The sequence below is a fragment of the Notothenia rossii genome (genome assembly GCF_949606895.1).
Source record: "Notothenia rossii genome assembly, chromosome: 6".
Taxonomy (NCBI): Eukaryota; Metazoa; Chordata; class Actinopteri; order Perciformes; family Nototheniidae; genus Notothenia; species Notothenia rossii.
The window spans coordinates 70,021,511-70,048,541 of NC_136909.1; the positions used below are offsets into that span (position 1 = coordinate 70,021,511).

General features: G+C 40.6%; 1 protein-coding gene across 1 annotated transcript in view; it reads right to left on the minus strand.

Moving 5' to 3' along the window:
• itga9 (integrin, alpha 9) overlaps nucleotides 1–27,031 on the minus strand; it is a 45,891-nt gene that overhangs the window by 18,373 nt on the left and 487 nt on the right. The window contains exons 2-15 of the mRNA XM_079688278.1: nucleotides 26,689–26,816; nucleotides 25,209–25,315; nucleotides 23,006–23,132; nucleotides 21,850–21,917; nucleotides 19,518–19,647; nucleotides 18,881–18,966; nucleotides 18,728–18,790; nucleotides 18,117–18,254; nucleotides 17,655–17,760; nucleotides 15,586–15,680; nucleotides 14,809–14,899; nucleotides 14,443–14,488; nucleotides 14,180–14,343; nucleotides 12,446–12,606 (exon numbers count right to left, since the gene is read on the minus strand). Of these exons, the coding sequence (XP_079544404.1) occupies nucleotides 12,446–12,606; nucleotides 14,180–14,343; nucleotides 14,443–14,488; nucleotides 14,809–14,899; nucleotides 15,586–15,680; nucleotides 17,655–17,760; nucleotides 18,117–18,254; nucleotides 18,728–18,790; nucleotides 18,881–18,966; nucleotides 19,518–19,647; nucleotides 21,850–21,917; nucleotides 23,006–23,132; nucleotides 25,209–25,315; nucleotides 26,689–26,816 (1,510 nt within the window). The remainder of the gene's footprint in view (nucleotides 1–12,445; nucleotides 12,607–14,179; nucleotides 14,344–14,442; nucleotides 14,489–14,808; nucleotides 14,900–15,585; nucleotides 15,681–17,654; nucleotides 17,761–18,116; nucleotides 18,255–18,727; nucleotides 18,791–18,880; nucleotides 18,967–19,517; nucleotides 19,648–21,849; nucleotides 21,918–23,005; nucleotides 23,133–25,208; nucleotides 25,316–26,688; nucleotides 26,817–27,031) is intronic.

Below are 27,031 nucleotides of genomic sequence, written 5' to 3' on the forward strand. Positions count from 1 at the left end.
ATGCTGGTGTAGCTTGTGACAGGTCATTCTCCACTCAAAGGCGTCCACTGTGTAAATCCTCATTCAAATATAGCGACTGCAGGGTTGGTCCCTGATCTCAGGTCAGATGGAGCCCTTCTGGGATTCATATTATTTAAAGACCATTACAATAAAAGTGGACATATGACACACAGGCTTATGTCATATTTTGCCTTTTTGAATTCACCGTATGACATTTAAAAGTAAAAAGAAAACATTTTGTCTCTTCCAAAACAAGAAAAGTTAGCTAATGTCTAAGGCAATTTACTAGAGAAAAACTTGACATATGAAAAGTGCCATTATCCTATAAATGCCACTTGGGGCCTTAATCTCCATTTACAACCAATAAGATAAGAAATATAACATTTAGAGTATGTTATCATCCTTCACATATTCTACATAAATATGTTAGTGTTTGCTTATTGATGGCTTTTACTGTTTGGAGAAACAACGAACCAATCAGAGCTCTAAAAGCAGGATTTATAACGTGGATATCACCTTACTGAATAACTAGCTAGTTACAAAGATACACCCATGAAGAACCGCCAAAAGGATGGCAATTGGGTGTAAATGAGATGGGTGGTTGCACATTAACATAAATAATATACCATTCAGCTTTAGATCAACTTTTAACTGCTCACTGTTGAAAAACCTTCATCCTGTTTGGGGCGTGTTTTCCTGCCTGTCTACTACAGCAGGGAGTTTTAGATCTCACACATAGTGGAGAGAAACTAACTGAAGTGTTCTTGTTCTTCTTGGAGTATCCTTGGAGAGGAAAGCACTGCCAATAAAAAAAGGTACATTTCCTGCACGGCCACTTAAAATAATCCAAACCCTCTCATCATCCCGTGGACAAAACTAATTTTTAATAGTTCCAGTCATTCTTCAGAGATGCCAGCTAACTCAGCAGGAAGCAACAGTTTTCCAGCAGATCCCACCGCATTTTGGAAACTGTTAAATCTCAACTGTAGGATGAAAAATCTGCATGTTAAAGCGGTTGCAATCTTTTATGACACACTTGATACAGAGTTTTCCCGTCTGTATGCATATTCCTCTACTTGCTTGCAGGATGGAGGACAGCATGTTGCATGTTTTGAAAGAAAACAACTGGGATTCAAACCTTCACCTAAAACACCCTCCCCTCTGTGGAACAAGGTTTCTGCCAATACATTATCTCAGTGTTTATGTTCACACTCAGGACCCATTTATTTAGTACGGCAGAGCATAACTCCCACCATACTCTCCATATTTTCCCTTCATTTCTGCCTGACTAGCTCTTTCTTACACCTTCATACTTTGCATATTTTTGAGAGCATAAACACTGCTTCTGCATGCAGTTATCTGACTTAATCAGTTACGGTGTCCCCCTGAACCCTAGGGGAGCTGTACTTTATACTTTAGTGTTGCAAGCTTTGATTCTCACATGTTAATCTGATCAACAAGATGGCAAACTGCCCGTGCACGCTCACTGAGCCGCTCCACCATGGTGGGTGCGGGGAGGATGACGTCAGGCTGCAAAAGTCTCTGATCCTCCGTTTAAACGCCTCATGCTTGGCTGAAACACACAAGAGCTCCACTCTCCAGCCAAACCATTGCCTAAATAAGCATATAGCATTAAGCCCTGTCTTGGGAAGTCTTTATTAACTTGTGAGTGAAATTCAACACAACACTCCTTTTTAGGACAATGGATGTTTGGATGACTCGCAGGTTGAGGCCACTTCATTCAAGGACTACTCGCCAGGGAATTTGGGTTTGAACGGAAAAAGCTTTTTAGCTAAGTGATGAATGAATTCAGCCTGTCAAAGGTCGGGGTTACGTGTGTGTGAGGCACAAGGAGGCGACTTGAAATTGAAAGTATTTACAGTGAGGTCTGCAGCACATGGCACATATGCACTTAGACAGCTTATCTCAGTTTGTCCTCGAAAAAAAAAGGACTTGAAGAAGTGAGACGATTGCTGAAGTTTTTTTCATTTGTTACGCTCTGCTGCATTGACTACGGGTCAAACTACGACTCGGCTCAGAATAGGTTAGCAGATGTTAAGGGGCCTAGGAAGACAAATTGTGCAGGAGTAGGAAAGAGTGTAGTCCAATTGTTTTAGCTAGAAACCTTTTTGGAGCTGTCCAGTAGAAACAGCTTTATTCTGTCTGTGAAAACGATCTTCCTGGTCCTAAATCTTTCTGGTCACATGTCACGGTAGAAATATCAAATTGTGAACCTGCTTTGACTCCTTTGCTTCTAAAAACGTCTAAAAACTGCTATCTCTATTAATATACCACAATAGATAACACAGCTATTAAGAAATCCAAGTGTTCACACATGTTTAACTTATTTCATTATGGTTTGATCCCCTCCTTGATTACTGACATTTCACTGGCCTTTACATCCTGATGAAATCCCCCAAGAGCAGCTCCTCAGTTCACACTGCGGATACCAGTGTCAGCATATTTCTTCTAAAAATGTAAATAACTTCCTTCAAGGACATTTTCAAGGACCTCTTAGTAAGAATGAGTACAGCTGCCACAAAAATATTGATTTTCTACAGTGCTTTTCCTGTTGTTGTTTTTTTAACTGTGCCATGATTGTTCATTTCCTGCGCCCCAGAAAGTGTGCCTTTATTGCTTGCCATTTCAAATGAGGTGTTTTTCTACTTCTTGTATATTGATATAAGTATGATTGTATTTTTGATATGTGTTCTTGTCATGTTTCAGGTCTTATTTCAGTATAATGAGTTCTTATTTGTGGAGATGTTGGGGCAGCAGAATATAAGCCCATCTCTGACACATTATCACCTAATGAAGGTTATTGTTTGCTAATAGCTGCTTATTTACACGTCGAGCGGACATCACCTGGTTAAAGTAAGTCCACTATTCACTCTTTTATTGGCTTTATTTGAGGGAAATATCTGGCTGTATACCTGCTGAATGCTCTTGTCTGTTGTTTGGTGCTGGCCATGTGGCAGAGAGTCCGTTTATCAGCCTTTTCACTGAAAACAGCTGCCTGAAACAACACTGATGAGAGGAGTGAAAGCGAACCATAACACTAAAGTTGCAGGCTGTAAACTTGTTAGCAAACAGTTGCTTATTTAATGGAAATATACTGCTAAAGGCTACACTATGTTTGCCAGGAAGCCGATAGTGTACATTAGGATATAAGAAAAGAATGCCTGCTACAGCCAAAAAGAACCCTATAAGGGCCATTGGAGTGAACTAAAATAGCAAAGTTGCAGCCTGGCAGCTAAGCCACAAGGTAAAAATCACTATTTCACAACAAGCGACCCCCTTTGTCATTCAAAAACCCCCAAAATATGTGTTCCGTACCATCGAAATGAATCAGTGAAGCTAATCATGTTCTTTATTACCCGTCTGGTTAAAGAAAGAAATGAGTCAACAAAGAAAATGCGCCAAGTATTAATGCACTCAGCCTGTCCAAAACCAAGTTATTCCTCTTAAAGTGCCAGTCATACCAAATGCATGCAGTATGCCTTTGAAACTGTTCCCATTCGACATGAGCCATGTTTATTCCAACTACTGGAAAATAATTCAAAATGTCTGATGTCTAACGGGCAGTGATTCTTAGATGTCCGTCCAGTTTCACGCACCAACCTGATAAATCAGACACTGCAAAAGCTGTTGAAAACACATTGTGCACAGAAACAAATCACACTGACCAACATTGCGGGAATGGCAGAGTTCATTTTACATTGTGTCTAGCACAAAGCAACTATATTGTGAGAACTTCTCTGGGGATACTGTTGCTCATGAAGCGAATTGAGTTCAAAATAAAAACAATTGTTTGTACACGTATGGTTATTAGGAGTAAGAAGTCCATTCATTGAACATTGAAATTGATACACTTCTACTCACAACAATCAAATCCCCTAATATCTGACCGACATTTGTCTATGGGTAGATAAGGATAATGAAAGTGTGAGTCTGTCACGTGATCATGCAGTCTCCTATCTCCGATACTTTAACCATCTGTAACGAAAATTTGAAAGAAAATAACCGATCAGCTGTACATTTTCAAAAACACAACACAGAATCCTGAGTACATTTTTAGGCTTTCAGTGAAAACATAAATCATCGGTACAGTAATCTTTAGCAAGCTGAAAGGGCTGTGTTTTGTAATCTGTCCCATGAGCGAGCATGTATTTCCTCCCAGAAAACTTGACTTAACTGACAGGAAACATCTACCATCTGTACTGTCAACGATGAGGCCTCGTCACGAATACTGAACTAAAAACTGTTATTTTTGTTGCTCAGCATGCACGCAAGAACACCCAATAACACAATTACATACTACAGTAAAGGCTTTCCAAAGTCTTTTTCTCACACATCAACCTTTCCCTCAAACACACCTCTTTGCTTTAGACTCTCAGTATAACGACTCCCCTCAGTAAAGGTCCCGAGGGCACAGATAAGCAGATATGCATCTCTTATGCACTGGAGAATCCAAGTGTATTGAATTTATTGCTTTTTAAAACAAGGTTCACGTCAACACAAATTACAGGAAACTTTTATGGCCTCGCATGCATCATGAAGAAGGCATTCAACATTTGACCCCAGGACAGTTAAAACCACAGCTGGGATTTATAAAGGAGGAGAGAAAGGTGCCTCACTTCCCCCAGTGGAAATTGGCAGATGGAATAGGTTTACTGCTCAAACATACCAAATTCATCAGCGTGTTATTTTTTACTACACTCCATCAACAACAAATTGATTTAGCGCCAATGCTAAATGAAGCTGAATTAGTGTTAAATATCTGGTTCTGAAATCCTGCCAGCAGCCTATAAATACACAGATGTGTTCGCTCATATCTCAATTCCTCCTCTCTCAGCTCCCACATTGTGCCGTCTTTAACACATTATTTGTTTCTGTGCTATTTTCAGTATCATTACTAAATCTCATTTTAGAGCTTTGCACTCTTAAGTGACCCCAAAGTCATAAAGTTGAGCTGTGGAAATCTAGCAGCAACAGGAGCAGAACTAAAGGGAAATTAGTCTAACAGGTTCTGCGTTATAACCTCTTCATTCCCAAAATTCTCAACCTGGGGCACCCATCATCGTCATGCCGTGTTTACTTTTAACCCCTCCATGATCTCTATTGTAACCTGACTGACCAGTTTGGAGGCACCACAAGGACGCATGTACGGCCCTCCTAAGAAGCAAAACAAACCTAGTACGTTAAAAAAAGAAGAAGAATCCAGATGAGATTATTTTAAGGAAGCAGCTTTGGGTCTTGAGAACTGGAAATTAAGTAGAAAAAAGGCGGCTTCAGTCACTACTTAAGTCCATATTGTGTGTTAGACATTAATGGCAATAATACTATTACAACTAAAAATAAGAACAAGAAAAATGGAAGAATGCAGTCAATCAAGATAATAGCCATGTCTAAATAACTCCCTTTTTTACTCAAATTGAATGGCACAGGTTAAATATAGTGCACTTAGTACCATATAGGGAATGATTTCGGACAGGCAGTGTTTTATAACTTGTATTTCTATTATTATAATGAGAAGCATCAGATAAGTATCTCCGATATTTGTTTTTTGTTTAGAAAGAACAACAAGCATCTGAAACTTCCTCTCTCTGATGGATAAACTCCCATCAACATTCTGATAAACTTTCTTTCCATAAACAGGAAACTTGTTATCTGCTTTGTTATGCAATTAATTAGAAGCACATGAAGTTTCCTTAAAAATGTTCACAGTTGCTGATTATTGCATCACCTAGTGGCATTTAAAACAATACTACTATGCATGCTATTTCTTACATTACAATGTGTATCTCAGGAGATAACTCATTTCTGATAGCAGATTTACGAGCAGGGAGGAGAGGCTCAACATGTGCTGTTCTAAAACTGGAGTTCAGTGTGTTTGCGTGTGTTTGAATCTGTTCCATCCTGGTGTTAGAGGAGGTCTCCAGATGCTTCCTGCAGAAGATTTCGTCACTACGCACGAAATCTGTGGCACTTTTGCATCTCTGTTATTGTCGGCGCCATTCTTTTTTAAACAAAGCTCTGATCAGCACCCTCACACTCATTTTTCAAATCCACCTGATGAAGGTAGTTTACAGTCCCCGCCGGACGTAAACAAATGTCTTGTGAAAATGTTTGTTCCTCTTCCTTTGTGGCAGACCTTGACCCTTTACACAGGAAGATGATTTTGATGTTGACGCCATCACATCAGGAATATACACTAATATTAACAAATGGGTCAAGTAGGGGGAAATTATAACAGGGACGCCTCCAGGTTGTTAAGGAAGCGCCTTGACAATGCCAAGATAACAGCCTTCTGTCTCATCCTGGTTTTGAGATACTTGCTGATCAAACCGGCACACACTGAACTCCCAAACTTGTTTCCTCTGCAGTGGAAGCGGGAAACATGGCAGGAGAAACTCCTTCATTGTGGTCAGACTTGGCCACCCATTACGCTTCCTTGTGGGGGCATCATGTGGCAGTAGCGCTGCCAAAAAGACTGCAGAAACATTTTGCCCAGCATCCTAAGCTGCCAATATCAAAAGATCATCAAATTTGTACAACCTCTGGTCATTCTTGTCATTAGTAACAAGGATGGATTTACTATGGCAACGACACAGAGCACGTCTATGAGAGGAGTTTCATGAGAAATGTGTTTTACTGAAACAAAAGCCTGTTGGCTGTGCACTCCCTAGCAAGCCGGTAGAAGAACTGTTTAATGTTCACTCTGGCACGACCATGTAGGGAAATCCTGACCAAAATATTACCCCGAGCTAAAATTAACCTGAAAGCTCCTCTTTAGTGTCCAGTACATGGTATTAGCGCTAATACTTGCAGACAAAGTATTCAGCTAAACCCGTTCATGTGACAGTGTCTATGACATTTTCCACCCAATTTATGAACGCAATACACTGATTGTATATTTGACTTTTTTTTCATCATATCCTTTATAAATAGACTTGCTGCCATGTGTAATAGAAGACAGCTGGATATGATTACCTTCCTGCTATATACTTTCGTTGTATCAGCTCTCTTGGCCTGAGGTAAATGAAACCAGGGGAACAGCATCAAGGGAATTGCACATTTCTGTCGAACTGTAAAGAGGCTAACAAAGCCAGCAGTGTGGCAGCGTCCCCACTCTGGGTTTACACGTGCCAGACAGTGTTGAGGCTCTGGGACTTTGTCTTACTGGAGATACTTTGGGACGCAGTGACAGGAATTCCTGCTTAACTTTACTCTGCAGGGTTTCCTGTTTGTCTTTGGAGAGCAGACTTAGGTCAAACAGTTGGCATGAATAATTTTTCACATTTGCTTTGACTTCTTTGGAGGAACAGATTAGGGGATTTCAGTGCATAACACAGTACGAAAGCTGTTAGGTAAGTTGTCAATCACAGAAAAGTGTAGCAGACACAGTCTCTCAGTTACTTTTGTGTGACCCAAACACTTCCAAGCCTCCTAGGTCTTGAAAACCACATTTCCTGTCCTGCACTATAACCAGCAAGTTGAAGCAAGAAGAAAGTTCATTAAGTTCAATCGATCTAGAAAATGTCTAGATCTAGAAAATTGAAAACAGAAAGACTTTCACATTTTTAAAAACTTTGCCTGAACGATTATCAAAGTTGTTGCGAATGAACGACAAAAATTGATTGGAAAATCGTTTCAATTCTAACGCAGACTCTTTAGCCAGTCATTTGACACAGGCAGAGGTTAAATTGAACCTGATAAGAAACATTAGAATGAAAACCCGTAAAGCTGAATTATGTTTGACGATGTCTTCTTGGCTTTATTTTCTAACAAAATTGAGCATGTCAACGATGGACCTTTCTACCAAATGAGTTCTTAATGAAATGGAGTATGATGATAACAAGCAGACACATGTTAAAACATTATCTCCCTTTAATGAAATCAGGCATTTTCAAAAACTATTGCTCAAAAACGATTGCTCAGAAAATTGCGTGAACGATTATCAAAGTTGATGCGATCATTTCAGTTCTACCGCAGACTCTTTATCAAGATATTTGTAAAATCTGCATTTAAGTCGAGCTAAAAAATTAACATGATAAGAAACACCAGAACGAAAACGTTCTTTACAAGCTGAATGATGTTTGATGCTGTCTTCTTTTCTTTGTTTTCTAACAAAATTGAGATGTAAATGATGGACCTTTCTAGCAAATTAGTTCTTAATGAGGTGCAGTATGATGATAACAAGCAGACACACGTTAAAACATTATCTCCCTTTAATTAAATCAGGTGAGGTAATGATACAAAGAACTTCCGTAACTTCATAGTCCATCATCAGTCCATCTAACCAGTCCGGTAATCTCATTCATTGTTTTGCTCAAATCCAGCACGTCTCTAGTTTCTCTTGTGATGGCCTAAGTGCGTTTAGCTTTGACAGATAGATGTTTAGCCTGCATTTGCCCTACTAACAGCAGCAGCCCCACAATACAGTTTGTTAGACCTTTAAATACTCTGGTGGTGCAGAACATATGTTAGGGAGGACATGAGATATAGGGAACATTGAATATAGGCCAGGGAAAGCAGGGAGGGAAAGTGAGTAGGATACTTTACAAGCTAAATTAAACAGACAACTGTTACAGGCACGGCTTTAAATGCCTATGTTAGCTCCTCCTTGGAGACTGCATCTAAAGAGCTACACAATACCACTCATGACCACAAATGGACTTGGCTCTTGGCATGATTTCAAGACTCACGTGCATTGCACAGTGATGGGAATGCTGGATTGAAAACATGTAGCCTGTATGACGATGGATAAACTGCCAAAGATGTAAACATGCCGTTGTATGGATCGTAGAAACAGTGCAGGACAGCTTACAAAGTTAAAATGTGTTTACTAAGACAGCAACAAGCAATACATCACGACCAAGTGATCAGTAAAACCCAGCCTCTGAGTAAATAGAACTTGACACAATGAAGAATGAATGCTTTATAGTTTATAGCAAGACATATCAAAATGTAATGTTGATATTACACTTGCAGGGTCTACTTAGGGTCAGTGATGTCCTTCACTTAAGATAAAGCATGAATACATTCATAAACACTGAACAGAACATAATCAAATACTTTTGTTATTAAATGTATACTCTCCTGCTTTCTTCCATGCTGGAAGTGTGGCTCTATAAATGGTAATACCAATCAATCCACAACACATGTCCAGATTGAAATACATCAACACATTTTTGGATGGTTTGGCTTCAAATTAACCCAGCGATTCAGGGATCCCAGATCCTGTGTTCTCATGACTTTGATTATCCTCTGGTATTCCTCAGTACAGCCTCACAGATTCACCAGTGTCGCAGTATAAAGTAAAGTGTCTTCATGGCTGCCCTGTTGACTTTTCATCTTGCCATCCCTACAACAACTACAGTGTATTTGGCATCATACCCAACAATGAAAATATAGACAATCAGGATAAACTAGGGTTACAGTCAGTTACTCGTTGTAAGCCTCTGCCAACCGGTTGAAGTTAACATTCATGTCTGTCCAAAGAATCATCACTTGATCATTTTGGACATAAAACTGTAAAACTGCTTCATAAATATTAGCACTGCTCCAGTTTTCTGTCCTCGATGCCACTTTACTAAAGAAAAAATCCTCATCATGTTGCACTTAAATAATACTCAAATGCCTTCAAGCTATTTTACTACAATTCGAGACACTACGATACCGCAGAAGGATAACATACCAATTGTTTAAAATTACTTAATGCAACGCAGCAAACTGAGGAATTCCTGCGTAAAGTCGGTGGTTTTCTCGTAAAATGACTCATTGCCGTCTCACGCACACAGCACCTCTGCTCATCCACACACTAATCATTCATCAGTCATCACTGCGAGGAACTGTTTTCCCTTCCTAAATGTGAGGTACAACTCAAGAAAAAGCCTGCATGAAGTTTATTTAGCTAAAAAGAACCAAACAAAGACCATCTGGAGGGCTGGTATGCTGTTCGTCGATGCCAATAAAAACATGCTTAAAATGATCAACATGAAAGACTTGAACAATTTAGGAGGAATTACTTTTGAAAAAAGAAAGTGAACTATTAGCTTCTGTACTCTGTAGTCTCCAAATAACTCCAGTTGTGCCCTATTGTTTTCAACACTGCATGATTTACTTGACTTCAGATGGTGAAAATTGTACAGCGCATTATTAAGTTTAGCCGTTAACTGAGGTGCTTTTAGAATTGTTTGTATTACTTATAAAGTCAACAAATGGGGTCGACAGATGGTCAGGGCAGTTAAAAACGTGAGAGTGGCTCAGAATAGCTCATGGCCTGCTTCCAGCGGCCCCACATGTAGCAGGGCTTGAGCAATCAACCCTAACGCGGGTTTTCCATCAGCAGCGCCAGCATGCAGCTCCAGTTGACACAACAGCAGCCCAGGCAGCACCCTGCTGTGACGCCAGCCAGTTCCTGTGTGTTTAAGTTGGGAGAAGGGTGGGGCGGGGGTGAGGATGCAGCCGTATAACCAGCTGGTTCCCATTAGCATACCTCTTCTGGGGAATGGGAGGACTGGCTCATGTGGGCAGACACATGAGGAAGATAAATGATGCGATTGGTCAGGCAGACTAGAGCCATCAGAGCGGAGCCAGGTCACCTCTGATTATGGTGATTCTTGAGAAACATGATGATGGAAGCTCATGACAGACAGTTATCATGCTAGGTGTAATGTCTGTCCCCTTTACTTTTGACTCTTATCTTAGGTCCTTTAGACTCTAAACAGTTTGGTGAAGTTGTAATTTGTGCACCACACCTTCACCATCCTGTGTGGCTTTCCATCTTTGGGTAACTCACTTCTTCTTTGAGCTGCTGCGCAGGTGGAGTTTGTGGCCACATATAGAGGAAAAATAATAATCCATGCTGGTAGAGTGGCAGCCGGGCTGCACTTCACACCTTAACAAAGCCAATCCAAATACTCCTACAGACGAAAGACTTAATGTGTCTGTCCACTGTTGTATTGAAATCTTCGGAAACACACTTCACAAAACAGTTTTTTTTGAGAGTTACAGGAGTGGGTCGATACAATTCTCATAACCTTTAATAAACTGGAGCCAGGATATCGGTTTTGTTCAAAGGTGAAAAAATATCCTTTTATGAGCAGCACCTTTAAAGGCCACTAATCAACACATTATCTGCTGTACGCTCAAACAGTAACACATTTTAACGGAAAAAAAGATGAGTTGAAGTCTTTCAATTACAGCATCTGGCCAAGAAAAGGTTCCGAAAATAACCTGTAGTAAATCCACAACAATGGTTCCCAAAATGTCCCTAAAAATGAACTTTTCCTGTAACAACATCAGAGTGTTATTTCATCTAGCAACATATGTACCTTCAGCTGCAAAATACGAAATAAAATCTAGCCTGATGAACTGCACTTAAAGTGTGTTTATCTCACAGCTAGAGAGATGCCACAGATATGTGGCGGCTACGAACTCCTGGGTGATAATTCACTCACCCGCCCACAGACCTTAAGATGTTTGTTTCAAGTGTTGAAATGTCTGATTTACTTTGGGCAGAAATACTACTTTATGTGACTTACCCTTCTGTTAATGTTTTGCACGTTAAAACTTCAGACGGAGAGGTTGAAATTACATTAAAATGTCAACTTCTATCCAGGTTAACTGAAAAGCCTGGATAAACACATACCATTTGCATTGAGTTAACCTTGATAACTGTAATGTGCATGTTGTGACACATAAAAAGTGATTATTGCTGCAAATGCTCTGTGTGCTATGCCCTCATTACAGTCTGAAGGGTTGAAGGAAGAGAGGCAGGCGTGGTAATGACAGCCCCCCCTCGGTCAGCAGCTCAGCCTCCCACGGTGAAAGCGCCTGGAGAGCAAAGTTAAGAATGCCAGAGAAATGTACAGGCCCGCGGAGGGCCTCTACATTAGAGGAGGTGAAACATGGATGGTGCCCTGAGGGACGAGGACCCTCTCCGTGGATACATGGCAGAGGAACACAATAGAGGGACTATGCGATGACAAAGGGGACTTTGTTTCCTGTTTCTGTCAGTTTCTGCAGACTAACACTTGAGCAGCGTGGTTCCACGAACCTTCAAGCGCCTGCCTGTTACCTTTGACCTCACCCAGCGGGGTGACAGCGGAAGCTGCTGATCCGTAGCCTGTAGCAGTCACTGTTCACACATCAGAAATGTGACGCCATTTAATTTAACTTGACGTTAATTTTCCACAAGTCATCAAACACTTCTGCTGGAACCGTAATATATTTTTCTCTCCAACCAAAAGCCACATACAAAGATAAGTAATAATAACAAACCACATAAGTAAATAACTTGTACCACACATCAACATCGCAGGGTCAGAGTGCCTGAGGTTGTGTGAAATCAGCAGAGAGATCAGTTGAGGACATGAGCAGCACATGGAAACCTTAAAAAAAACACAGCCAGTGCTAAGACCAGAAAATCCACTCTTACCTTAACGTAGGCAGTGTAGCGCTGGCACTCCTCCCTGTTGATGTCCAAGCTGAGCTGCTGGCTCATCTGGCTGATCTGAGATCCGCTCTGAGTGAAGTAGACCCGGGAAGGCTGGCTCTTCTGTCGCTTATCCACATCAGCTGTCAAGTTATACAGCAACTCTGAGAGGAGATAGAAATACTGTTGTCGATAGTTCTTTGAGGAGAGATAATCTTGAGAAAATCTTCAAATATGTATGGTTTGGTTTTGTGGTGACTTCCATCAAACATGGGGAAAAATAAATTATCGCTTATGGATATGTATGTATAAGATAAAAAATGTTTGACATTTCTCGGTCAAATCATCTGATATAACTTTAGAGACCTTTGTTCCAAGTTGAGAAATGTAAACCGTTTTGAATGTCAGTAGATGTAACGAAAGATTTAGGTTTGCTTCATTAACACTAATTTAGCACTGGCTTTGAGATCTATTACTTATGGGACCAACTAAAATATGTCTTCATCGGATTCTGATTCATACATAAAAACAGCGAATATTTAACAATTAACAAGGATTAATTTTCCAGCTGGTGGGGTACTATTACTGTGAAGGAAAACATTTCAGTTACAACATTCATGCTGGTTCCCCCCCTGGCCTTAGTGACTGAGACACAGAACCACTTCAAATCTATTTTAAATTAAGAAATCATAAGCAGGAAGCAAACATTACCAACACTTCCTGAGGAAACCATATATGGGCCTCTGGTCAAACCTGTTTCTCTGAATGAATCAGCCTCAGTCTGTACTAATCGCATCAAGAGGGTATCACAGGTGGTAAAACAGCGGGAAGGGTGGCAACACACTCCAGTCGGACCAAAGCCTACTGTTTCCTCCCTCCAACAGAGACTACGCCATGAGCTCACCCCAGAGGAGGCAAAGGAAGGTTTCATTAAGGGAGTCACCAAACACATAGTGCTGCACTTTCCATGATGTTCGCCAGACGGCTAAACAGAGAGGCCTTATTGCTGCGAGCCAGGACGTAGTCATTATGTAACGACAGGGCTCCTGCTGACCTGGGGGGGCCGTAAATGACCACACCCAAACACTAGGACAGGACTACTCCTCAGCGCTTAACAGGCACCGCACCCAAGTACAAGTTAAACTTTCAGACAAACACACAGACAGGCTAAAGGCTTACCAAACCGACCAAGTCCTAGAAATGTGGAGAATTGCTCAACATTGTCGTGTTTACAAATGTTCCCCATTTGAATGACCACCAAAAGTTCAAAGAGCTTGGATTTCACTAAACGACCAAAATATACTCCATGTGATCAACACCAATCACACATCAGACTATTGCTTTTGGATTCTTCTCAAAATTCAAAACAAAGTTAAGAAACTCAAGAAAGCTACTTTAACTTGTTGCCTGGATGCCAAGCAACACAACGACTTACAGTAAAGACACAGCTTGTAGCGCTTATATTCCTGCTTTTATGGATAAAAAAGATTAGTACAATATATGAATTACTATGTTTAGAGGTGTTGGTTGGAGTTGTTTTTTCTTACTTTAAAGAAAACAAGTCTAGGTATTGTTCATTCTTCTCCTCCATGGTAGATCTTCTTTTTTTTTTTAAATGTTCTCTTTTTAGCTAGGCTATCTTTGGTTTATGTTTTTGTTTCAGTCAGAGGTATTTTATTCCATTTTAATGTAGAATGACAGCTGTTATGTACATATCTTGTCAGGATTTATCCTCACCTATCTGTCCGGGCAGCTGTCTCCCCCTGAAGAGCATGCAGACTGTGACATTGAAGCAGTTTAGGCGCTGGTTATTCTGGTGGCCTTCGTAGCACTGGGGCACCGATATGTTGATGGAGACAGGCAGGAAGATGGAGACATCCACCGTAATGACAGGCCGGGTCCTACAACCACATTGACCAACACAAGAACGCAGTGTGGGAAAGGCTGGACCTTAAAACAACTCAGAAGTAGAAATAAATCAGAGAGAATGAGTCACTCACCTCAGCAACACCACGCTGTCTGACATAAAAGCTCCAACAGTGATATCTGCAACAGAAACATCAACATGATTTTTTGGAAAAGCCAAAAACAAGACATCATATTAATGTGACAGCGCTATTTACACCTGCAAATCCAAAACAATGCACAGAGGCCTTAAACTGTCTTGCTGGCTAAGTCTGAATATCAGCTGTGGAATGCAGTAAACAAGATGCCTCTGTCACGAGTGGTTGCACTGCTGTTGCAAGAGAAAGGTAATCAAAAAGGGCAAAAATCTAATGTCAAATAATCCAATCCTTTCCCATTTTGTGTTTTCATCTTATTACCCTGATGTGGACAATCCTTCATCCAGTCTGTTATGAACGTACCTGCGTATCCATTGCCATCCATGTCCACATTGCCGGAGATGGACTGGCCAAACATCTGCAGACCAGGGCTCAAACTGCGCCCAGACAGTTTCTAAAAAACAGATGATACCAGTCTTCAAAAAACTCATGTGAGCCAATATGGAAAAATAAACTCACTGTATGATTTGTTTTTCATAGATGAATAATCTTTGTTTTTACAGATTCAAAGTAAATAACGCACTTGTTAGCTTAGCATTAAAGCCAGCAACACAGGGAAACAGCTAGCCTGGTACTCTCCAGAGTAAAACAATCAACTACTCCCAATGCAAAATAAAATAATAATAATAATAATGTAATAATAAAATACAGCACATAGCTAAAAACTTCAACTGGTAGTTTGCATTTAAGCTTTTGTACAGATAAAATAGAGAACATTAACATTGCCAACTTGGATATAATGGTAGGTGGATTGCTTTATATTTTACACAGGCTAGATTAATATTAGAGTGAGTTCCTTTACATTGAAATTCACTACATTATTCACTAACTAAAAAGAAGCTCATGAAGAAGTGCTTTCTCCTCATTCAGAACGATACGTTTCCCATGTATTCCCGAGGCTACATCACCAACCTGCAACCACACATTACTCAGCTACTTCAACAGCTCGACACACAAGGTGCACACATGGGTTTCATAAACATATAGCATGCGTTGGAGAAGCTTTAGAGTGAGTAAGTCAGGGGGGAAAATCAGATGGAGATATTCCTTCTTGTAAGAAGAGTTTGGAAGAGTTCTTACCATGGAGTATTTGCTGATGATTCCTGTGTCGTCCCCATGGTAGATGTACACGGCTCCTCCATAGTCATCCTCTTTAGGTGCGCCAATGGCTACATCTGAAACAGGACAAATAGTGTTTGTGTGAAAAGTCTGCAACGAAATGAATGAGTACAAAAATAACTGTGTTTGTGAATGTGTACAAAAGCTTTCATTAACCCTGGGAAACAAGCTGTTACAGTAAGAGTCTTAATAGACAATCATGTGTTGTTAATGGCCATAAAAACTGAGAGAGTGGAAACAAGACTATAAAGTGCTGGCAACAGCCCGGAAACAATGACTCCTTATATAAACTTTCTTTTTATAGACCAAAACACTTCCTTGCCATGTGGTTCAACATACCAAAACAGAAATGGTAAAAGAGTTTTTCAGTAAATGATACAATAATGAACTCATTATGGTGAATACTTAACCAGTAATTTGCTCTTAGTGAGTATTTTAATTTCTACAGTAGTTCTTTTGAATTAAATGGTAGCAGTTTTCTCGTAAATCATTTTCACTCAGCAAGCAAGTCAGGCTCTTTTGACAATCTGAGAGCGACGAGTTGCAAGATGAGTTATGTTTCCCAGCTGCCATCTCCGCAAAAACACACATGCACACTTTGTGCCAGGCTGCAAGCCCCGAGGCGTATCTCACACGGAGATGAAACCGGGCAGCAGCTTCCAGCCTTGAGTGCGAAAGGGACGCCAAGTCAGGCCTCAAAGGCAAGCCAACAGGCATGAAATGTGTGTTTGCCTCTGGATGACCTCGCACAAATGAGGGTAAGAGAGGGTATTATTTTCTAAAGAGCCCCCTCGCTGCAGGCTAATCAAAACAAAAGATCTATAAAAATGAGAGATTCTGTTGCATCTACTGAGATCTCAACAAGCCAACATTTGCTTGTGGGCTGCAGTGGGAAATTTAAATTGTGTGACTTTATAATTCATTAAATGACAGAGGAAATAGCTTTGTTACAACAATAAAGCAGTGAACATTTAGATTCATGGACCACTGGCGGACCATTACAAGAATTACACCTATAAAAACATGACCACCATCATATATCTGACCTTTCACCAGTGGCTCAATGGTTACAAACAGTTAACATGCCGTCAGACAGTGTAGGGTTAAAGGAATTAGCAGTAGTTTCAAATGTAAAGACTGCTTTCTTTGGTGCATTCAAGGACTCTGAGATACAAGAGGAAATCAATACTTTGGTTTGTTGTTTTGGTTGTTGTTTTGTTTTGCATGATTCATTGTATGACTTTTAAATGACTCTCTGCTTGCAATGTATAAATAAACAACAACAAATAAACTTAAAATAACATAATGACTTGTGTTTGCTGTCTCAAGCAGGGCTTTGAGTTTCCATAGTGAAACTAATTGAAAACAGTGGCTGCCTGCAAGTAGGAAGTCATGTGAAACTTGTGGCACGGCTGTAACAAGGGTCAACCACACTACTGTACAGCACTAAAACATGTTCCACCCACAGTGTGGTCGTAAGTCAGTGATCAGGTCTCCCCTTAAAGTAGAGCAGTGCCCCTTGTGACCCCTTGTCACATGTTTAGATGTCGGATATCAGTCAAGAGCAGTAAAACTTCTCAGGTTGTGTTATTGAATTACTGTTTACAGCTAGAAGAGGAAATACTATCCAACATTCACAGAACAACAGAGAAATAAATGTGTGTTCTCTTCCTTCCTATCCCATAAATCATCTTCCCACCTTTCTGATTTATGTTGTGACCCATTGAAGGAACACAGACCCACAGGCTGGAAACGACTATTTTACATTTCTGTAATTCTTCCCAAATGGAAATGCAGAAGGTTCAATCACTAACATATGTGAATGTATTTATAATAATATAAAATAATAATATTTAACACAAGAAAGCTGTATAATGGAATAAATCTCCCAAAAACTCCTACATTTGCTCAGAATGATACAACATTAAAATATTTGCAGAACATGTACGACAATCAAAATCTCAGTTGCACAGATATATAAAAGTATAGAATGTCAAGCAGACAGTTTGAATGGTTATTACAGTACTGACCTTGATATCCATCGTCATCTATGTCTCCGATTGCAGCAATGCATTCTCCAAAGTGTGCATTGAAAGCGTTGTCACCACTCAATACAGCGTTTTCCTCCATCACCCCCTGAAAACAGAAGGCAGTTTATAACAGAACTGGCAAAAGGAAAAAAAGAGATGTGCAGTAAAATGATTTGGCCCCAACTGTGACATCCGGCAAATATCCAAACAATTTAACAACAAAACAGACAGTCGACTTTCCCGCAATAACTTATAAATACAGCATGTAGCAACAGAAGCTTTAGTCTGGGTCTGTTAAATAACTCCCCCGGTAGGACTCAAGATGCCCCACTGTTTTATTCTACTGTCATGATAACAAACATGGTCAGAAAGAAATCAAACATGAGCTAGAATAGACACTGTAGACAATAAGTAAAATACATCTGAAAGTGAGGCTCTCGTGTTCCCATTGACCCCACTCACATTGCCCTTGCTGAGGTACACAGACACCTGGCCCTCGTCCCGGAGCTGGCTGTGCATGGGGGCCCCCACCAGCAGGTCCGACAGGCCGTCCTGGTTCAGATCAACTGCACACAATGAGGAGCCAAAGTAAGAGCCCATCTGGAACATAGCCGAGCCACAGAGCAATGGGTCAGATCACAGACACTTCTTCACTTCATACCATTCACATACGAATCACGTTCTGACTTTTCTTTTTATATCTAAAGCAGCATTAAAAGGAATATTTACACAACGTACATCCTAAAACCACCCTGACTTTATTTTATTTACTCTGAGTGGAAAGTGTTAGCTACCTCCCTGGCTTTGGTTTCAGACAAAGTGTGTTCCTTCTTTAAATCCCTGATGCTGTCTATACACTTGAGGCAGATATAAACAGTGCAGTTCTGACAACAAAGTAATCAGAGTAGCGTGCGTGCAACGCATCGCAAGAATCAACTACATGGTCCCTGAGGCAGATTACTTTACATATGGTCGTATAGTATGACAATAGCCTAAACCTATGCTGTATAATGATTGAAAACAGAACTGTCAGCGACCTCTGGAAGAATATAAGACCACATCCGAGCTCATACCATTTTCCCTGAGGCTTGAAAACTCTTCACCAAAGACCCGCCGTCCATTTTGAAAATATAAACCTGCGCGGGAGAAAATAAATCAGTGAAGTGAGAAATACCAGAGGATTTGAACTCAACTGCTGGAAATAAAACAATAGTAAAAGTCCTTACTTTTCCACTGCCGCTGTGCTGAGGCGCCCCTGCAGCTATGTCTATTGCATTAGGAGAGGAGAAGTGGCCCGCAGTCACGGCATAGCCTGGAGACACGTAGACAACAATCTGTTTTCATTATTTTGCATTGATATATGTGACACTGAAACCCAATAAAAGAGCTGTATAAAGGGAAGAATTGACTACTGTACATCATGATAAAGGATTTACAATTTAATTTACTGCAACGCTCTAAGCAAGGTGATAGATTGGGATTTGTAATACCTAATTTGAGGATATACAAAAACTACATAAATTAATCTGACTTTGTTATGCAATCGGAACTGTAGGAATTGTTGTGCCATAGCCTATACCTTGAAGCAAATAAATTCATAAATTCATATATGCCTATATCCTTTATCTGATATAAAGAACAATTTAAAACAAAAAATGGGTTGCAAGATTCTTTAGGGACACAAATTAAATAAATACAAAAATAATGTAGCCGAACAGTTCTACCGATATACAGACTGTCTTTTTTTTAAATATATTTATACAAAATGAATGGTGTTTTTGTGTATTTATAGTGCACAATATACAATAGCGAGATATTCAAACGTATCAATATTTTCTATAATGCTGATTCTACGGCTTTCACCTAGGTAGCTGTATCTGTGTGAGTCCACGTCTTCTTTGTTGGGGCTGTAGAAGGTGTCAGAGGTCAGGTTGTACACCTTGATGGTCCCAGTCCAGTAGTACGACCCCGGTGCCCCCATCACCACCAGCTCCTGAAATAAAAGCCACATTCATTCAGAATATTCACCTTCTGCCTGCAGAGCTAAAGCCTGCTGGAGAAAAGGGGAATGAAAAAAAGAGAAAGGCTGCTGGGTGAACGTCTGGTTAACCAACGGCCACAGACTGGTTTGCGATATCTGATCTCGACCACATGTCAGTCGACACGCGAGCTCAAGCTGCCTCCTTTGATGTGACGAGGAATTCAGAGCACAGGCTAAATTGGCAGCTGTAAAATGAGCTGTTCGCGACTTTTTGTTGTGATGCTCCGCGGCTATTAAAGGGACCAGAGCAAGACAATTAAGATGCTCTGCTACGGTCATTTCTGAGTCGTGGTTTTCACTTTATTATGTTCTGACCAGTTCTGACGTAATCTGACTCAGAGGATGTGTAGTCACCACTCAAACAAACTGAACCGCACAGACAATAGAGACCACACAAAGAAGGTAAATATCCCCCTGAGCCTTAATGTCCAACATCTGGACACCATGGTTCAGACAAGGATAAGGTTCAACAGTTGGACATCCTTTCTTTAACTTGTTCAGATTCTTTCAACGGGGGGTTGTTCAAATGCATTAACAGATCAACTCTGACGTCCTTAATGTAACAAAAAAAAATGATGATTTCCCTGTTGGTCTTTTAAACAGTAGGTTCATTGTGGAATCAAACAGGCGGACGGATCATGTGAAATTATCCCATTTTTAGTATCTGTGAAAGGAGGACCTTTTTAAAAGCAAAGCCACATGTGCGACTGTGCTCTTGACTCTATTATGCACATCTCATATTCACGTCTTGCATGTCTATGTAAACTTAAGCGAGTCAACTTTTTAAAGCTGTGATTAATGATTATGTTCTTTATCAATCAAACTCCAGTTTATTTTCTTTGAAAATAGTGGAAAATATCCATCACGTTTTCCCACAGCCTGAGTGGACGTCTTCAAATATCTTGTTTTGTCCGTCCAAAATTCTAAAACAAGATATTAAGTTTACAATGACAATAAACTGAGAAAAGCAGAAAATCCGAACATTGGATAACTACTAATGATTGAGCTTCAATTTCTACAACTAAAAATACTTGTATGATGAATAAATGCTTTGGACAGCTCTCCTAGTATTTACAGCTCCAGTATTTAGAGATTAGCACCAGGATAAGAAGGCTTCAATTCTACTAAGCAAAGCAAAGAATCGAGGAAAACTGCACAAACATGAACTTTTCATCAGACGCTTTCTGGGAATGTTTTTGTTTTTACCCTAAGTCACTTACAGTCCATTGTACTTTGCTGAACCTCCTAAATTGAGCGTAACTGTAATCCAAGACTTGAAAAGGACCTGAGAATGCCGCTCATGCGCTACATCAGGAAAGAATTATAATGATAATGCTTGGAACACATAATGTCTAAACTGGTTATATATACATTTCCAAATGTCAGTGTATTACTCGTTTGCACGTTTACTTGTCAAACTATATTTTAGCATTCATACGTTAAATATATTAGTCTTTCCTGTCTCCATTTCGGCTCACTCCCTACGCTTCACCTTTGCTCACTGCTTTAAGATAAATGAGTGGGAGGGCAAAATATATTTAAGATACACAAAGGTGTTGTGCAACAAGGATATGAGATGTGATGAAGTCATGTGTTAATACAGTAGTGCATCTATGCCATAGAGATAAAAAGGAAACTTATATATTTTCTTAAAGGTTTTATCTTATGGAACCACCGGGTCAAGTGAGGCCGCTGCAGCCTTTCCTACTGTACCATATGGAAACACCAGATAGCAGAGAGCTAGCTGTTTTGATACAAACACTCATGGATAGGGGAATGGAGATTTTTCACATCATTTTACATCTTAAACATTTTGTGGAAAATAAATTCCAAGTCAGCAAAGAAAGAGGAAGAAAATGTCGAAACGTGAATGATGTGGCAATGTCAACGGAAATCATGCAGCTGACAAAAGATTGTCTGAGAGCCCTGATAAAACTAAAAGAGACAGCAAGGAAGCTAACTAATACTTTCTATTAGTATGTAACAGGAAAAGAATGCAAACTGTTGTTGAAGATGTGCTGTGTTTGCCAAACAGTCAATTGACCGATGAAGCCAAGAATACAGAGTTTGTACGACAACAAAACAACTATCTTTGTGAGAAATAGAGTATGCCTACACCATGTATTAAGAAGATGAACAAGCATTGTTACTGACCTCCGTAAAAACTCCCGCTATCCCAGCTTGGCACGAGCCGTGCTCTTCCCCATACTTCCGCTTATAGTCTGTAAGAAAAAATACAAACCACAAATGATTTCACTGTGTGCTCGAGCCAGCATTTGCTGGAGTTTTTCCTGCATTCCATATAGAGCTAGTCAAAGTCCCAGTCCCATCCACAAAGAGTCTGGGGCCAGAAAACAGGGGTGCAAAGAGAAGACTTGGAGGGGGGACACAGTGCTCTCAGGTTACACAAATATTGAGTTTGGATCTGCGGCGCATGATGCACTGTAAATTCGCTTCCATGCAAAGTCGGCCTGGCTTCTTCTCAACTGTTGGCAATGAGAGTTGCGGAAGGAAGTGAAATCCTGACCTGGGAGCACAATTAAGGTATAAGACCGGCTTTGATAAATAGCTCCGAGTCACATATTAAAACACACGAAGAACACATTTGCATGAGTCAGCTTCAAATGTTATACAGTACATTATCTTTTAGAAGGAACTTGATTGTTAGTGTTGTAGACAGAGCGCAAAGAAAAGAAAACAGCACAAATGGATTTGATTTATTTCAATCATAACAAAATCTGATTTATCTACCCTGCAAGAAATGTTTTATTTGAAAGCACCTGATCTCTGAACTGGAGAAAAGTCGGTATAATTAAACCTTTCAGAAAATGTTTTACTTTTTGCAAAAAGGTGCACAGGGATTTCAAACTCTGCACCACATTGGACAGAATGCTCATATATTTGGATTAACAAACCCGTAAGAGTTGTCTCCTCCTGCCAAAGTACTTTTGTTGGACGGAGGAGGAGAGATCACACTTCAAGGCTCTCCTGCTACTAGTCTCCAGAGCCAGAACACCAATCAGAGGCCATGGTGAAGGCTGCTGAGATAAAACTTAACCACAGAACATGATAAAAAGGCTAAACCCAATTGTTTCCAAGTTCCTTTCTCTTTTTCTTTGGGAAATCAATATTAGGACAAAGTCTGTGTCTGTGCTGGACTTTGAGGGGTTACGAGTCCAATGGTCGACACAAACCACTAAGATTTCTGACCCCCAGCAATGCATTTGAGCTTTTCTTGAGCCTTATGTGAGAAGTTTGAGGGTAAAAAATAAAAAGGAACATCTTGATTAAATTTGTGCATCCACTGTACCTTCATAACAAGGGATGAGCGGCTTGGTCCTGCCCTGAAGAGTGGGAGGAATGATGGAGCAATATCCGTGCGGAAGGATATGCTCTGTTTGGTCGTAGTAGACGTTTTTCCAGCGGTGAGCACACGCCTGAGAGAGAAAAACAGGAACGGAAAACAAAATAAGACTCATGTCCAAGCAGTAAACACAAACATTCAAGGCGGGCGGGCGGGCAGGCCCCTTCCTCGCAGAGCTGGAGTCAGCGTGTCTCTGCGGCTGTCAAATGATCGTCAATGAGAGGGGGAGAAAGCCCCTCCATAACCCCTGACCATAGAGCCATGGTCTGTGGTGTGAATGTCTCCGCTGCAGCGTGAGATCTGTGTGCAGCATTTAATGTGCAGCAGAAAATCTTCACCGTTTTAATTTCAAAACTTCTCCTCCGGGCCTTACAGCCAGCTGAATAAGCCAAAAGGTTCAGACAGGGGATCAAAGACAGAGAACAAACTCCCACGTTATTATGATCCTGCTCAAACAGGGGGGACATTGCTGAAACTGACAGTGAGTAATTCTCAAAACAATATTTTGCTGCTGTGTTTTTTAAAAATAAAACATTCCACAGATCGATAGGGAAACAGGATAATATAATATTTAAAACTCAGCCCAGATCAGGCCACATAAATGTTCAAATGTGGTTATACTTTAGCACCCTGGGGGGATGGTGGTGGGGCTCCTGTGGCTCTGGGGACAGATATGGATGCGCACACACACACACACACACACACACACACACACACACACACACACACACACACACACACACACACACACACACACACACACACACACACACACACACACACACACACACACACACACACACACACACACACACACACACACACACACACACACACACACACGCACACACACACTTAATGAATATAAGAGCTGGGTAGATTGCGGGCGTCTGGAAGTAAGATGGTGCATTGAGAAATGCTTGTGTTTGAAAGGAAGGCTAGGACAACAGCAGTAGCAATACTAACATCAAGTCTCCCTCTTGAGTAGAAGCAGATTCTTTAAAAAAAGAAAAAGAATCAGCTGACAGCGAAAGAAGCGGCTCTGGCAGCGGCTGAGAAGTTCTGTTGAGGCAGCAAAGAAGGCTTTTATGGTCGGAGTCTGTTCTGTTTTCATGTTCCTGTTCAGTTAAAGGCTCGCTGGTCACAAACAAGGCCCTCTGATGAAATCACCACTGTACACATCTGCTGAGCAGCCGTCTCCCTCCCATTGCACATGAACGTGAGTCTATTCAGATGAGATAAAAAAAACATCCATGGCTCTGGAAAGTCACCACCTTTCTTCGTGCGGCTAGAAGCTTGTTTCTATAAAAACGACTCTAGTGCCGAAGACTGACAACTCCAAGAACAAGTTTTGGTCCATGAGTTTAAAAATCATGCCAATACATTCTAATGAGGTAGGAAAAACTAACAACATATTGAGGTTTAGGAGGCCAAACAGTTATTTGGACGTCTGCATGAGGAGGTATTCTTGTATTCTCTTAGACTCCCATAGGAGGCGGTCAATCGGCGGCAGGTCTATCAAACACACACCTGTTCAAGTGTTTCAAGAGCTGCCTGCTCCACCAGTCGCCTTCAAACTGTCCTGTGAGGCCGCTGGTTTCCTCGCTACCCACCGCCAGGGCCGGGGGTTAATGTTTAATGAAAAGCTGACCTTGGACGGGACCACCACTGAGGGGCTGAAGCCTAAACAAACTCTGCCAGCTGCCCTATGGTCTCTGTGCAAATACCCCGCCAAGCACCTCTGGGATTATCACCACAAGTTAGTTAGTCTTCTGGTTTCTCTAAATCCCTCTTGACTATTTTATAAACAACAATCTACTTTTGACCAAACCTGTTCCACTGAGTCTTCCAGCTCCAAACAGGAGGAAGATGTTTCACAGCGTTATGTAACCAAACAGCAGTTTCCAAATCTGTCTGACATTGTTGCTTTGTCCAAAACCATTCTAAAATCTCAGTTTTTACTTCATGAACATCACGTAATAGAAGAAAGGGTTGTAATGTTGAGAGCAGCTGTGATTTATTAGAACAGTTTATGGTTAGACATTAGAAACAATGATGTTAGTAAAATTAGGTCAGCTTTTTACGAGTGTGCATGGTTTGCATTAGACAGTTTGGTGATGTGAGTTGGGCGTCGCGTCACGGGACTCACCAGTATTTTGCCGTTGGCCTTGTCCTGACGGGCCAGGCTGACCCCCATCCACTCATCATCCCGGTCTCCTTGGCACGTCTTCCCACACGACTCCCTGGGCCTGTTTCCTGAGAGACAATGACAGCATTTTTAAAGAAGTCATCAGGACGGAGGATGTCTTCAATTAAGTGGCTTGTTACTTGTCAGCTATTATTCACTTTTTGTGTTCTTGTATTACTTCTGCTGGATGTGTGGGGGATGTAGTTGACAGCTTGAAATGCTAAAGATCCAACATTACAAAAGGCTGTGCAGTTGATAAAGTCAATACTGTATGTCACTTTTACTCAACGAGAAAAATATCTATTAAGACCTAGTCCAACAACACTGGGCATTTGATGTTACTATTAATATTGATATGTGATTGTTATGGAAGTCTAATAACAATATATTGTCTGATATTTATTTTTTACAAACTAATAGAATCAGTTTAGGTCTGCAACTAATCATTTCGGTTATAGTTGAGTAATTTCAATTGATAAAAACGCAGATTAATTAAACATCAGAAAACAATACAAAAAGAATGATGATCATAATTTCCGGAAGCCAAAGGAAATGGCATAAAAAGTCAGACATACATTATCAAATTCCTTATAGCTTACTGTACCATGAACACTGCTTTGTATTAACATCAGTGACCAGAATATAAATCTAGCAATCTAACAAAATTGCGCATAATTAAAGAATGAAGTCAGAAAAAGACAAGAATCCATGGCACCTAACAACTTTTCTCTTTAAGTGTCCAAATCTTCACTTCCCTAAGTTGTATTAACTTTCTCCCTGCAGAAAATTGATTCAGCACAATGGCATGTAGAGTGTTTCTCTGTCAGAGGGTTGAGAGCAGACAGTCTTTGGTGTTGAACTCCATGTGGCTCACTGAGCACGAGCAGCTCACTGTTGATAATGTATGTTTTTCTTGGTGACACATTGACAGAGCGCAGAGTTAATATTAAATCCATGCCTGCACCCCGGCTTCCTTGACCACAAGAACAGAGCCGACGCTGGGAAGGGGGGGTGAAGCTCAACTTTTTTTGGCACACATGCTTGGAAAATATTAGCAAAAGCATAAATCATATATATCAAAAATATGTATGGACCTATGCACACAGAACCCTTGTGTTTTACATGTCTCCATAAAGCAGGTTCATAACTAAGAGAACAACTGTCGCACTGTTAAGAGTAGACCAGAATAAGGCTTCATTATTCTGATAAAACAAAACAGATGCTTGGGGGAGTTAAGGCAAAGAGAGAGGACAAGGGAAAGCTGCAGGAAAGCTCAGCATGCATGTGTGTGTATGGACTTTAATAACAGATAGGGAAATTTCCTGTGAGATGACATTTAATTTCTGAACTGGTCCAGTTGTGCATGTGATACCCTGAGGTTGCAGCTAGTGTGTTTGTCATTATATACTCTTATCTTCACGCTGCAGCACTGGTGACTGACCTCTTCCCAGATCCATCTCCGTGCAGCGTCGATCTGGGTTGCTGTGAATTCGGCACTTGTACACAGCTCCAGGAGAGTGCACAGAGCTACTGTAGGTGGAGTTGGCCTTTGGAGCCCCTACTATTAACCTGCAGACATGAAGACAGGGGACAGGATTTGGACAAACGCTTAAAATATATTTAACGGTGCCAGGGAATCCTTTAAATGATAGAAACACAATTTGTGCCAGCAGAAAAAATTACAGTTAGAGCTGACATTGCTTATAATGATTAATATTACACTTTTTCTAATGCACACTGAAACACACCAACATTTGCTTTAAAAGTACAAATGCATTGCATCA